Source organism: Xenopus laevis, chromosome 8S (assembly GCF_017654675.1).
Source record: "Xenopus laevis strain J_2021 chromosome 8S, Xenopus_laevis_v10.1, whole genome shotgun sequence".
NCBI classification, from domain to species: domain Eukaryota; kingdom Metazoa; phylum Chordata; class Amphibia; order Anura; family Pipidae; genus Xenopus; species Xenopus laevis.
This window is the reverse complement of record NC_054386.1, coordinates 41520837-41536374: the sequence shown is the minus strand read 5'-3', so window position 1 is coordinate 41536374 and position 15538 is coordinate 41520837. Positions and strand designations below refer to the sequence as shown.

The following is a 15538-nucleotide window of genomic DNA, read 5'->3' as shown; positions in this document are numbered from 1 at the left end:
CACTTGCCTGAATGACTGGATGTGTCACTTCACACATATATGGTTATATGAGTTAGACTTGAATTCCATGTAAACGCTAGTTGTGTATTCCGCAGACACCAGTAGAAGGACTCAAAGCACCAGTGGACCACAGTGAACAGCCAGAAAAAGATACAAATTTTCTAACTGAGGCTTTTGGCAGAGAGCTCAGAATGGCAGGTGCACTTAGATACATCTGTAACAATTTAAGATAAGTAAAGATACAATTGTATCTATTTAAATATCTTGGGGAAACTGTGACTTGCAGCTTAAAGGGCAATTCACCTTCATTAGCAAATCTGTAATATCACATAAAACCTGACCCTTAAACCCTGCTTCGGGGGTTTTTACCAAATGTTGGGAGGTATGCCAAAAAGACCCAATACCAAAAAATAAGAAGAGTAGCATCTTGTATGAAGTGTAGTGAGGAGTGCCCTGACTTGTATGTAAACGCCGTAAACTCTGGGGACGTAAAATCAGTGTTCTACAGTATATGTATCTACCTTTAAGAAGTAAAACATTAGTTGTCCTGAAAATCTGTGGTTTGAAATTAATTGCAGGACATATGAGCAAATCACATGAAAGTGAATCACAGTGCACTAGTCTTTGGCCCTGCTTACACCCTGCCATGGCTTTTATTTATTTATTTGGAGTAAATATATTTGATTGATAGAGCATTCAGCAAGATTGGCTTTTGGGCAGAGAGAACTGCAGAGAATGCTTTTACTGACTGGAATGTTTTGCTTACAGAATTTCCTTCTGGCTGGTTTCACTTTGTAACGATCGCCGCCCGGAGCAGGCCCAGGAGCTCCGGGCGGCGCGTCCATCTTCGCCGGCGTCGCTCCCAAAATGGCGGCGCCCATGGCCGCCACGTGGGTAGCGGCGCCGGGCGATGACGTCAGTGCGCCGACGTCGGCGCAAGAGCGTCAATGACGTCAGAATGGCGCCAAATTTGAAAATAAAAACGCCAACTAGACGCCAGAATGGCGCCCAAGAATAGGATTACTTTCCTGAAGCATATCCTGGGTTTCCTGTGTGCCTTATTGCCTAATCTTGTTCCTGCCTTGTATCCTGACCCTTTGCCTGGACTTTGGACTTTGTTTGTATTCTGCCTGCCTGTGAACTCTTGCCTGATCCTGACTATTCTCCGTTTAACCCTTTGGATACCGCGACCTTGTTCCCTCAAGAGGGCTTCCTCCTTGATCCAGACAACCTCCCTGGAGGGAGCTCCCGGCTCCCTGACATTATTCTTGGGCCATGGATCCTTCTGAGGAAGCCACACCTCATGTCGGACGAGCGCTCCGCGGACTGGCATCCCGCATGGAGGACTACGAAAACCAGCAGGTTCGCATTGGGCAAGCACTCGATGTCCTGCTGGCTCAAGTGCCTTCTGCGTCCTCCACTGCTCCACCTACTGGGGATCCCCCCATGGCGGCAGCCCCCACGAACACAAGCTACCCGACAGGTGAGCCTCGCATTCCACCTCCCCCTCGTTTCAGTGGGGACCCACAAGCTTGCAGGGGATTTGCCACGCAATGCCAAATTCAATTTGAGTTCCAACCCACACAGTTTCCAAGCGAGCGTTCCAAGGTGGGGTATGTGATGTCTCGATTGGAAGGCAAGCCACTGGAGTGGGCAACGTCTCTTTGGGAGAAGAATTCCCCGCTGACTTTTGATGTTAAAGACTTTCTCCAAGCTTTTCGTATAGTCTTTGATGCTCCAGGTCGGGTTACGAACGCCCCTGCCCGTCTCTTGCAGCTCCGGCAAGGAAGCCGCAGTGTCAATGAGTATGCTATAGACTTCCGAACACTGATGGCGGAGACTTCCTGGTGTGATGACGCTTACAAGGCTGTATACTACCAAGGCCTATCTATCCGCATCAAAGATGATCTCGTCTCCAGAGAGACTCCTGACACCCTGGAAGGGTTGATCGCTCTATCCATTAAGGTGGACACTCGTCTCAGAGAGCACCAGGTGGAGAGAGAGCGCAGTAGACGATTTTCTCCCATGTTGGCCCCTCGCTTTCAAAGGCCGATTCTGCAAACACCCGCTGTTCCTGTGACCCATGTGTCGACGTCTCCCTTGGAGGAACCCATGCAAGTAGGAAAGACTCGCCTCTCCGAGCAGGAAAGACTCCGAAGACGTATGGCAGGTCTCTGTTTATACTGTGGTGGGCATTCCCATTTTGCCAACGCCTGTCCTGCCAAAGCCAAGAGTTTTGTACCCCGAGGTATGTCTCAGGTTTCTCATGTAGGGGGCATCACTCGAGGTTCTCTGGAGAAGTATCAAGAAAATTCACGCAGGCTTCTCCTTCCTTTGCAGATTGACCTGGCAAGTAAGTCTATCTTCGAAAGGGCCTTCCTCGACTCCGGAGCGGATGGCAATTTCATGGATGCCTTTTTTGCCGAACGCATGAAGATTCCTCTGCTTCCATTGTCTTCTCCCCTGCGAATTACTGCCATAGATGACAAACCCCTGGAGTTTGAATTCGTCACAAAGTTCACGGCGGAACTATCTGTACAAGTTGGGGCGCTGCATCAAGAAAAGCTTTCATTCTTCATCATCCCCTGTCCTTCTACTCCAGTGATATTGGGTCTTCCATGGTTACGTCTGCATAACCCCACCATAGACTGGTCCACTGGGCAGATCTCTCGTTGGAGTTTATTTTGCCTGCAACATTGCCTTCCGCCAAAACCCCTCGAGAAGGTGAATGTCTCCTCTGCGGAATTAAAGACTTTGCCCTCCACTTACAAGGGATTTTCCGATGTGTTTTGTAAAAAGTCTGCAGAGTTCCTTCCCCCACATCGCTCCTACGACTGTCCGGTTGAACTCCTGCCTGGAGCTATGCCCCCCAGAGGGCGCACCTACCCTCTCTCTCCTGCAGAGACTACCGCTATGAAGGAGTACATCCAAGAAAATCTCCAGCGGGGGTTTATCCGCCCTTCTACCTCTCCTGCAGGGGCTGGGTTCTTCTTCGTGGAGAAGAAGGACGGAGGCCTTCGGCCTTGTATAGACTATCGGGGTCTGAATAAGATCACCGTGAAAAACAGATACCCTCTGCCCCTGATTGCCGAGCTCTTTGACCAGCTGAAAGGGGCAAAGATTTTCTCCAAGTTGGATCTCCGGGGGGCCTACAACCTCATTCGCATCCGGGAGGGTGACGAATGGAAGACGGCATTCAACACTCGGGATGGGCACTATGAATATCTCGTTATGCCCTTCGGCCTATGCAATGCCCCTGCCGTCTTCCAGGAGTTTGTGAATGATGTGTTCCGAGATCTCCTAGGAAGGTTCGTAGTCGTATACTTGGACGACATCCTGATCTTTTCCAAGGACCTTGAAAGTCATCGCTCCCAGGTGAAGGAGGTACTCTCTCGTCTGAGGAAGAACTCTCTCTTCGCCAAGTTGGAGAAGTGTGTTTTCGAGGTATCCAAGATCCCCTTCCTAGGATACATTATCTCTCCAGAGGGATTTGAGATGGACCCCGTGAAAGTGTCGGCCATCCAGGAGTGGCCTCTCCCACTGAGTACCAAAGCAATCCAGAGATTCATCGGATTTGCTAATTATTATCGACAGTTCATCCGGGGGTTCTCTTCCCGCATTGCACCTATCCTGGCCCTCATCCGAAAAGGGGGTAAACCCAGCCTGTGGCCTCCATCTGCTATAGAAGCCTTTCAGTCCTTGAAAGAGGCCTTCACGTCCGCTCCTGTTCTTCGACATCCCAATCCTGCACTACCCTTCTGCATCGAAGTTGATGCTTCTGAAGTCGGAGCCGGAGCTATCCTGTCTCAGAGACATTCCTCTGATGGAAAATTGCACCCCTGTGCGTTTTTCTCCAAGAAGTTCTCATCCGCAGAGCAGAACTATGACGTCGGGAATCGAGAACTCTTGGCAGTCAAGCTTGCCCTTGAAGAATGGCGTCACCTCCTGGAGGGTTCTGAAATTCCTGTCCAGATTTTCACTGATCACAAGAATCTGGAGTTCATACAGTCCCTCAAGAGGCTAAATCCCAGACAAGCCAGGTGGGCCCTTTTCTTTTCCCGATTTAACTTTGTTTTGACTTATCGCCCAGGTTCCAAAAATCTGAAGGCCGACGCCTTGTCTCGTAGCTTCACTCCGGTGGACCGTGACCCTGAGAGACAGGAACCAATCATTCCACCAGTCAAGATCATTGCCTCTCTGTATCCCCAATTTGCCGACCAGATTCTGGCTGGGCAGTCCTCGGCTCCTCAAGATACTCCGATTGGCATGGCCTTCGTCCCTCCAGAACTTCGCCTGGCCATCCTGCAACAAACCCACTGCTCCAGGCAAGCTGGACATCCTGGTTCGGCTAAGACCCTTGAACTCTTGAGGCGCCTAGTCTGGTGGCCTGATATCCGCAAGGATGTAAAGGACTTTGTGGCTGCTTGTAATGTCTGCGCCACTTCTAAGCCTAGCCATTCCCGCCCCAGTGGGTTGTTACAGCCTTTGCCGGTACCCTCTCGTCCATGGACGCACCTCTCTATGGACTTTATTGTCGAACTTCCTCCCTCCGGTGGGAATACTGTGATCTGGGTTGTTATTGACCGCTTCTCCAAAATGGCCCATTTCATCCCTCTGAAGAAGTTGCCCTCTGCGGTGGAGTTGTCCCAGCTATTTATCCAGTACATCTTCCGCCTGCATGGTTTCCCGGTGGAGATCGTCTCCGATAGAGGCACCCAGTTTACTGCCAAGTTCTGGCGTTCCTTATGCAAAGACCTGGGAATTGTTCTTCAGTTTTCATCTGCATACCACCCGCAAACGAATGGGGCAGCTGAACGTGTCAACCAAGCCCTGGAGCAGTTCCTGAGGAACCACGTATCCCTCTGCCAGGATGACTGGTCTGATCTCCTCCCATGGGCGGAATTCGCTCATAATAATGCTTGTCATTCCTCTACAGGAAGGTCTCCGTTCATGTCGGTGTATGGTCAGCATCCTCAAGCTTTTCCCCAAGACTTTATGCTATCTGACGTCCCGGCTGCTGACGACTCCGCAGCCCATATGTCTGCTATTTGGGCTGCGACCAAGTTGAACCTAGAGAAGAGTGCTCTTGTTCATAAGACTTTCGCGGATCGTCGTCGAAGATCCTCTCCTCTCTACAAGGTGGGTGATAATGTCTGGCTCTCTTCCAGGAATATCCGGTTGAAGATACCATCTCCCAAGTTGGGTCCAAAATTCGTGGGACCATTTCCCATCTTGGAGATAATCAACCCTGTGGCTGTCAGACTCCAGCTTCCACCAGAGATGAGAATCCCCCACGTGTTCCACGTGTCTCTGGTGAAACCCACCATCACCAACCGGTTCTCTGGCGGTCAGTCTCCTCCTCCTGCCATCTCAGTGGAGGGTCAACTCGAGTACGAGGTGGAGAAAATCCTAGACTCCAGAATCTCCAGAGGGTCCCTTCAGTACCTCATTCAGTGGAAGGGCTTTGGCCCTGAAGAATGCTCCTGGGAAGGACACCGTGATGTTCACGCTCCTCGTCTGGTGAGGGAGTTCCATTCCAAGTTTCCCCAGAAGCCAAGTCCTGGTGGTCCAGAGGCCCCCCGTGAGGGGGGGGGTACTGTAACGATCGCCGCCCGGAGCAGGCCCAGGAGCTCCGGGCGGCGCGTCCATCTTCGCCGGCGTCGCTCCCAAAATGGCGGCGCCCATGGCCGCCACGTGGGTAGCGGCGCCGGGCGATGACGTCAGTGCGCCGACGTCGGCGCAAGAGCGTCAATGACGTCAGAATGGCGCCAAATTTGAAAATAAAAACGCCAACTAGACGCCAGAATGGCGCCCAAGAATAGGATTACTTTCCTGAAGCATATCCTGGGTTTCCTGTGTGCCTTATTGCCTAATCTTGTTCCTGCCTTGTATCCTGACCCTTTGCCTGGACTTTGGACTTTGTTTGTATTCTGCCTGCCTGTGAACTCTTGCCTGATCCTGACTATTCTCCGTTTAACCCTTTGGATACCGCGACCTTGTTCCCTCAAGAGGGCTTCCTCCTTGATCCAGACAACCTCCCTGGAGGGAGCTCCCGGCTCCCTGACACACTTGAGTTGGATGTTTGTTGATATCAGAAGATAACTATACAGCCAGATTTCCCAGAAAGCCATTATAACATATGCACCACGTAGCATAGTACCATTTATTGTCAGATAAGATCAGATGAATAGGCAAGGCTTTGTATGATTGATGGTAACATTCATAAATCTTATTTTTAACTATATCATCACCAGTGTGTTTGCTAAAAAAAACCTAATGACAAACTAACTGAGTGAAGTTAAAGGGATCCTGTCATCGGAAAACATGTTTTTTTCAAAATGAATCAGTTAATAGTGCTACTCCAGCAGAATTCTGCACTGAAATCCATTTCTCAAAGGAGCAAACAGATTTTTTATATTCAATTTTGAAATCTGACATGGGGCTAGACATTTTACTATTGAGTGTTGTTCTTAGATCTACCAGGCAGCTGTTATCTTATGTTAGGGAGCTGCTATCTGGTTACCTTCCCATTGTTCTTTTGTTTGGCTGCTGGGGGGGGGAAAAGGGAGGGGGTGATATTACTCCAACTTGCAGTACAGCAGTAAAGCGTGATTGAAGTTTATCAGAGCACAAGTCACATGACATGGGGCAGCTGGGAAATTGACAATATATCTAGCCCCATGTCAGATTTTAAAATTGAATATAAAAAAATCTGTTTGCTCTTTTGAGAAATGGATTTCTGTGCTGGAGCAGCACTATTAACTGATTCATTTTGAAAAAAAATTTTTTTTCCCATGACAGTATCCCTTTAACATCACTATCATTCTACTTCCCAAGTCTGGAATTTTGGAATTGTCTTTCATTTTGCCCTCCATTGCCAGGTTTATACTGGGTCGGTCTGGGCCGGTGGGACACCAGGAAAAAGCCCGGTGAGCCCAGGGCCAGACCTGATCCCTGCGCAAGCCATTAGCGTGGCTTCCGACCTCCCTCCCTAGCCCTCCACGCCGACAAAAAGGAAAAGGTAGGTGCTAGTGTGCTGGAGGGGGTTTGCGGCTTGGGCAGGGGAACCGGTGGGTTTGCGGCTTGGGCAGGGGAACCGGGGGGTTTGCTGCTTGGGGGTCGACGGGGGATTTGTGGCTTAGACGGAGTGGCGGGGGGGTTTGTGGCTTGGACTTCCGGGGGAGTGTGATGGGCCCCAAGGCAGTAGCCAGCCTAAAGCTGGGTTTCACTACCAAAAAACAAGTGATATTAATTTTCAAAGCAGCTTACACCACTGCCCCATCCTAGATCTGCAAACTTATCTCTAAGCACTCAGCAAACTGCTTATTATGCTTGTCTAACAATCTGCTCCTCAACACCTCTCTCGTTACTAACTTTTTCACCATATATTTGAATGATATACAATATCAGCACTAAGGAATATGTTGGTGCTATATAAAGAATAATGATGTTTTGTGTAATCACATATATAATAAATACATAAATAAGAAATAGCTATGCCCAGAACTACCCATGCTGCTCCAGGGTTGGACACATATTCGATTTGCTTTTTAAAGTATGAAACGCATAAACACACTCCCCTATGGATTTTATTGATCACCCCAATATAACAAAGTGTGTGCTGAACTGAAGTAAACACAGAACTAAAGGATGTCAGATGATAGAATTTGCTGATGACACGTGCAATGTGTAATAAATGAAAAGAAATGTGACAGCATTTATGCTGTATTTAACGATTTGTTGTACATTTCAACAGGTAGAGCTCTTCCAGTGCAGAGAGTGCTTTTGCAATGCATCCATTAACAAGAGTGGCATCCACTAAGTGGTCTCAAGGCAGCATTTATCACTGAAACACCCGTGAAAACAGTGGCCATAGCCACCATAATATTATGGTCTCTCATTTATACATTTTCTTTTAAAAACAAATGAACACCCATGTAATACTGGAATATGAAATTAAAAAAATAAATATATTAAAAATATTTAGTTAAAAGACATTGGTATTGGATCCGCTATTTTTCCATTATTTAGCCTCTTTTTTCCCCATAAAGAAATCGGGAATGACTATGAAATAGGCTAAATGGTTAGAAACAAGAGGGCCCACTGACACCTGGGCCCACCAGGAGTTTCCAATGTGCATTAGAATGAGCATGGATGCTATATGAGGGACCAGAATAATTTTGATGTTAATTGTTACATTTGTTTTGTCTTACAGCTGCATTGGAAGTGTACAAATTAACTGGAATGTTACCATGGAAGGACCGCATCGACTAGAAGACCAAAACAACCCTATGTGCAAAGTTCAGGGGCAGGAATACCAGCACGAGGGCCAAGTAAGATCCATGATAGCAATTTCAATGAAGAGGGTTTTCTAGGGTTAGCAGAGTTCAAGCCTTATCTAAAGAATACCGTATTGGGAACATATGTTACCACAAACCAGCACTGTCCCAATTTACCCACAGAAAATATGAGCAAATCCTTTTTTTCCCACCATTTAGGACAGGATGTAAGAGTGCATAAACACATTCTAAAAGGGGACCTGTCACCCAGACATTAAAAGTGGTATAATAAAAGTTATTTTAAAGGAGAAGGAAAACTAAGTAAGCCTTATCAGAAAGGTCCATCAAAATATACCAGTAAACCCCAAAAGTAGTGCTGCTCTGAGTTCCCTGTCAAAAGAAACACTGCATTTCTTTCCTTCTATTGTGTACACATGGGCTTCTGTATCAGACTTCCTGCGTTCAGCTTAAACCTGATTGCCCTAGGCAAGAGCATGCTCAGTTTGCTCCTCTTCCCCCACCCCCTCCCTTCTCTACTGTAATCTGAGCCCAGAGCAGAGAGAGAATCAGGCAGGAAGTGATGTCACCCCAAGCTAATACTGCAGCTCCTATCCTAAACAAACAGAGAGTTTCTAGAGCTTTTTACTCAGGTATGGTAAAACATTCTACAGAATAAATATAGCATTCTAGCTTGCACTATTGCAGCTAATCTATTGCCAATAAAATGCCTCCGTAGCTTTCCTTCTCCTTTAAAACTAAACATGAAAGCCAAATTTTTTTACGTAAACCATCTATACCGGTTACAAACTTGTTTAAAATGCTCAGCAGTCAATCATATTTTGCCTGCCCAACTCTGTGCCTTAGGCATTCTACACTTCATAGATGTCACTGCGCTCCCCACATCCCCCCTCCCTCTTATTATGTAGCTAGTGCTTTGCATGGACTTCAGGTGTCCCATGTTACAACTTAAACAAGATTTTGGCACAGTTTAATACTTTTTAATACAGCTTTACTTCAGTGCTGTCCAATTTATATGGTACAGAGGGCCGGAATTTTTCTAATCTACATGGTGGAGGGCCGATAATGGAAGCCAGTGTTAGCCACTCCCTGTTTTTAGACCACACCGACTTTAAACCACACCCATGTTACCGCTAGACCATGTCCACATTAATAGCACACAATAAAACCAGATAGTTGGTGCTCACTGCAGGGATCAGGGCCGGAACTAGGGGTAGGCAGAGTAGGCGGCTGTTTAGGACGCCATCATTGAGGGGCGCACTTTTAATGGGGTTTTTTTTTCATTCTTTCATTTTTTTCAAGTGTTTATTTAATAATTTGTTTCAGTTATCATGGTCACTCAGTCAGGTGGAATCCCCCTCCTTCACCTCCTCCCTCTTGCCAGCAAGTAATAGCTCCTTCTGTGCGGTGCGTCAGTGCAGTGCGACGTGCGTATAAGCGCAATGACATCACTAATGCGATTGGGTGGCAGAGAGAGGCAGAGAGCTGGCAGCCTGCTCTGTGTGGCTCGTGCTTGCTGCTCTCAGCCTTGCACAGTTGCACTGAACTGAAGACATTCTTTCTATTACTGTGAAAGTTCGAAGCTTCCTGCTGGCACAGCCAGGTACAGATTTGGGCCAGGGGCCATATGTTTGCTGTTGCCGCTGCTTAATAATAAATAAGGTCAAATAGTGGATTCTAGTTTGCTCAGACTTTTTAAATTAAAATTATCAAAAAAAACGGATTTTGATAAATAACCCCCTTAGTGTTAAGAATGATTTTCCAGCCCAGACACACACTTTCCATTAGGGGAGGTACCTGTCTCCTGGGCTGCATTCAGTAAGGCTTTTTCTTCCCTTTACATATTACCCTTTCTTGCCTCTGCATTAAAGGGGAGTATGTACCATTTTGTCACTGGGGCAAAAAGCTTAATAGTGACCTTTTAACTGTATCTTGCTACTTGTGTCTTTGGCAGATTCACATTTCCTGGCATTCATATATTTTGCTGATACTTCTTTCTTCCAAATGGGAAGCAAAGATCACTGCTATTGTTACAAGAATATCTAGGACTGCAAATAAGTGCATACACTAAATTGCCATTCAACTTGGCTTTCAGGAAGATCTGACATACCAAATACATTCACATAAATGCCACTATTTGCGACCCCTAGGGTACTTACACATTTTGAGAACCCCTGCACTGTTGTCAGATGTACATACAGGGTTTTAATGCACATGACTGAGAAATATGTTAATTATGATGTTTTTCTAGCTCTCCATGGTTCATGTCACAATTTTTTTAAACACAAATTTCTGCAAGAAAATTTTCAGTGCAGGATATGTTCAGTAAAATAAACACCATATAAACACCTCAGGTGATCACACCACCATCACACAGTGTGCTGTTTTGCTTAGCATGGCAGCCTCAATATTATAATATATAGGTGTGGGACCTGTTATGCACAATGCTCAGGACCTGCAGACTTCCAGAAAATGGATCTTTCTGTAATTTGGATCTTCATGCATACTAGAAAATCATGTAAACATTATATAAAACTAATAGGCTCGTTCTGATTCCAATAAGGATTAATTATATCTTAGTACAAGATACTGTTTTATTATTATAGAGAAAAATATAGAGTATTTAAAAAAAATACTTTTAAAAAATTTGGATTATTTGGATAAAATGGGGTCTGAGAGATGGCCTTCCATAATTTGGAGCCTTCCGGACAGCTGGTTTCCATATAACGGATCCCATACCTGCTGTATGTGTGTGTGTGTATATATCATCATCATCATTTATTTATATAGCGCTGTCAAGATACGCAGTGCTTTATATATATATATATATATATATATATATATATATATATATATATATATATATATATATATATATATATATATATATATATATATACACAGGGCCGCCATCAGGGGGGGACAGGGGGGACAAGCGTACCGGGCCCGGGCATGAAGGGGGGCCCGGCAGCGCTGCATTTTTTTGAAGATCCGGGCCCCCCTTACGAGCGCCCGAGCCGTACGTCTTGCCTCTTCGGTGCCGAATGCGGAAGTGCCGAAAAGCCGAAGCCGATGCGACGAAAAGACCCGAAGTCACGGAAAAAGCCGAAGTCACGAAGCGCCGAAAAGACCCGAAGTCACGAAAACAGCCGAAGCCGAAGTCCTGAAGCAGCGCAAAGACCCGAAGTCACGAAAACAGCCGAAGTCCTGAAGCGGTGAAAAGACCCGAAGTCACGAAAGGAGGCGAAGTTGAAGTACTGAAGCCATGAGTTCAATTCTACTGAACACCAGTTTGTGTTTTTTTTTTTTTTAATCCCCTGGCCACCAATGTATTATTTTAATATTCTATAGGCCCCTGCCACCAATCTTTTTTTTAAAACTTTTGTTTTTGGGGCCCCAATTTTTTTTTAACTCGTAAGGGGCCCCTTGCCACCATTGTTTTTTTTTGGGTTTTTTTTTTAAAAAAAAAATTAATTTTCTTTTTGGTGGCCCCAAATTTTTTAACTTGTAAGGGGGCCCCTGCCACCAGTTTTTTTTTTTTTTTTCAAAAAAAATTATTTTTTTTTTAAATTTTTTTTGGGGCCCCAATTTGTTTTTAACTTGTAAGGGGGCCCCTGCCACCATTTTTTTTTTTTTCAAAAAAATTTTTTTTTCAAAAAAATTTTTTTTTTGGGGCCCCAATTTGTTTTTAACTTATAAGGGGGCCCCTGCCGCCAATGTTTGTTTTTTTTTTCAAAAAAAAATTAATTTTTTTTCAAATTTTTTTTTGGGGCCCCAATTTGTTTTTAACTTAGAAGGGGGCCCCTGCCACCAATGTTTGTTTATTTTTTAGTTTTTTTTACATTTTTTTTTGTTGGGGCCCCAAGTTTTTTTTAACAGGGGGCCCCTGCCACCAATGTTTTTAAAAAAAAAAATTTAATTTTTTTTTTTGGGGCCCCAATTTTTTTTTATAAGGGGGCCCTGACCATCAATAGCTTTTTACAACTTGTGTGGGGGGGGGGTTACTTTTTTAGCGCTGATGTCTGTGTGGTCTTTTAACTGCGATGTGGGCGGGATATATATATATATATGAACAGTACTGGGGTGTTTTCTGAACAAAGATTTTTAGTGAAACAGTATTCAGTTGTATGAAATTAAATCAAATGTGAAAATGTTGCAAATTTGAATGCATGTAACTGCTCAATACTGATTACTGGCAACAAGGAATTGGTTGGATTAGCTTGTTAAACCTTGAACTTCTTAGGCAGGTGTGTCAAAACATGAGAAAAAGTATTTAAGGTGGTCAATAGCAAGTTGTGCTTCTGTTTCACTCTCCGCTGAAGAGTGACAGCATGGGGATCCTCAAAGCAACTCTCAAAAGATCTGAAAACAGTTGTGCTTCTGCCAAAAACCCAAAGATCACCTCCAAAGACCTACAAGAACATCTTGGTGCAGATGTTGTATATGTACATCATTCTACAATTCAGTGCAATTTGCACAAAGAACATCTGTATGGCAGGGTCATGAGAAAGAAGCCCTTTCTGCACTCATGCCACAAAGAGATTCACTTGTTGTATGCAAAAGCTCATTTAGACAAGCCACAGTCATTTTGGAACAAAATGCTTTGGACTGATGAGACAAAAATTAAGTTATTTGGTCATAACAAAAAGCGCTTTGCATGGCAGAAGAACACCGCATTCCAAGAAAAACACCTGCTACCTACTGTCAAATTTGGTGGAGGTTCCATCATGCTGTGAGGCTGTGTGACTAGTTCTTGTTAAAGTCGAGGGCTGGATGAATTCAACCCAGTATTAACAAATTCTTCAGCATAATGTTCAAGCATCAGTCACAAAGTTGAAGTTATGCAGGGGTTGGATATTCCAACAAGACAATGACCCTAAACACACTTCGGAATCTACAAAGGCATTTATGCAGAGGGAGAAGTACAATATTCTGGAATGGCCTTCACAGTCCCCTGACTTGAATATCATCGAAAATCTATGGGATGATTTGAAGTATGATCAAAGGCTATAGGAGGCATCTAGAGGCTGTTACATTTGCAAAAGGAGGCTCAACTAAGTATTGATGTAACATCTCTGTTGGGATCCTAAATTTATGCACCTGTCCAATTTTGTTATAATGCATATTGCATATTTTATGTTAATCCAATTAACGTCATTGCCTTTCCATAAGGCATGTTATACATTTAAAAGGAAGTTGCTACTATGAAAGCTCAGCCAATGATAAACAAATTTCAAAGAATTAAGAGGGCTTCCCAAACCTCTTCATATGTGTGTGTGTGTGTATATATATATATATATATATATATATATATATATATATATATATATATATATATATATATATATATATATATATATATATATATATATATATATATATATATATATATATATATATATATATATATATATATATATATATATATAACAAACAAGGGAAAGTTGTGCTCACCACTAGTTTTTAAAATCATTAGGCGGGGGGTGCAATGAGGGTGTGACCACAAAATACATATAGACAAATACAAGATTCCTCTGCACTCAACCCATTATCAATATATTTAAGACAGAGACATTTTGTGCATACTGCTACTGAAAAATGCCTTACCCTTTAAACAAAACAGGGATTGTTTGTCCATATATTGCAATATATTTAAGCTGGCCAACTACGTCAAAGTCATCCCATATCTGGCCAGTCCTATGCTCAATTTTCATTTGATTCATTAAGAATTCTATGGTTTCATTATACATTTTATAAAAGGGACGAACACGTTTTACCTGCAACTTACTAGCTGCTTTCAAAGTAAAACTCCCAAACTTGGCTGCCCTTTTATTAGACACCAGTGGGATCACCTGACTATAGTTGGAGGGGGTGGGAGCTACAACATGGAGCTGGTCACTGCTCCTGTAGAACTATAACAAACAAGGGAAAGTTGTGCTCACCACTAGTTTTTAAAATCATTAGGCGGGGGTGCAATGAGGGTGTGACCACAAAATACATATAGACAAATACAAGATTCCTCTGCACTCAACCCATTATCAATATATTTAAGACAGAGACATTTTGTGCATACTGCTACTGAAAAATGCCTTACCCTTTAAACAAAACAGGGATTGTTTGTCCATATATTGCAATATATTTAAGCTGGCCAACTACGTCAAAGTCATCCCATATCTGGCCAGTCCTATGCTCAATTTTCATTTGATTCATTAAGAATTCTATGGTTTCATTATACATTTTATAAAAGGGACGAACACGTTTTACCTGCAACTTACTAGCTGCTTTCAAAGTAAAACTCCCAAACTTGGCTGCCCTTTTATTAGACACCAGTGGGATCACCTGACTATAGTTGGAGGGGGTGGGAGCTACAACATGGAGCTGGTCACTGCTCCTGTAGAACTATAACAAACAAGGGAAAGTTGTGCTCACCACTAGTTTTTAAAATCATTAGGCGGGGGTGCAATGAGGGTGTGACCACAAAATACATATAGACAAATACAAGATTCCTCTGCACTCAACCCATTATCAATATATTTAAGACAGAGACATTTTGTGCATACTGCTACTGAAAAATGCCTTACCCTTTAAACAAAACAGGGATTGTTTGTCCATATATTGCAATATATTTAAGCTGGCCAACTACGTCAAAGTCATCCCATATCTGGCCAGTCCTATGCTCAAGTTTGGGAGTTTTACTTTGAAAGCAGCTAGTAAGTTGCAGGTAAAACGTGTTCGTCCCTTTTATAAAATGTATAATGAAACCATAGAATTCTTAATGAATCAAATGAAAATTGAGCATAGGACTGGCCAGATATGGGATGACTTTGACGTAGTTGGCCAGCTTAAATATATTGCAATATATGGACAAACAATCCCTGTTTTGTTTAAAGGGTAAGGCATTTTTCAGTAGCAGTATGCACAAAATGTCTCTGTCTTAAATATATTGATAATGGGTTGAGTGCAGAGGAATCTTGTATTTGTCTATATATATACACACACACACACACACACACACACACACACACACACACACACACACACACACACACACACACACACACACACACACACACACACACACACACACACACACACACACACACACACACACACACACACACACACACACACACACACACACACACACACACACACACACACACACACACACACACACACACACACACACACACACACACACACACACACACACACACACACACACACACACACAAAACAAA

The 15538-nt window shown here is 43.9% G+C and overlaps 1 protein-coding gene across 8 annotated transcripts in view; it reads left to right on the top strand.

Annotated features, from left to right (window-relative positions):
• nek6.S (NIMA-related kinase 6 S homeolog) overlaps positions 1-15538 on the top strand; it is a 168504-nt gene that overhangs the window by 78949 nt on the left and 74017 nt on the right. For all 8 annotated transcript variants that reach the window (XM_018231876.2, XM_041574114.1, XM_041574113.1 and 5 more), the window contains one exon: positions 8216-8333. In XM_018231876.2, the coding sequence (XP_018087365.1) occupies positions 8253-8333 (81 nt within the window). In that variant the 5' untranslated portion in view covers positions 8216-8252. Of the gene's footprint in view, positions 1-8215; positions 8334-15538 lie in introns of those variants that run through there.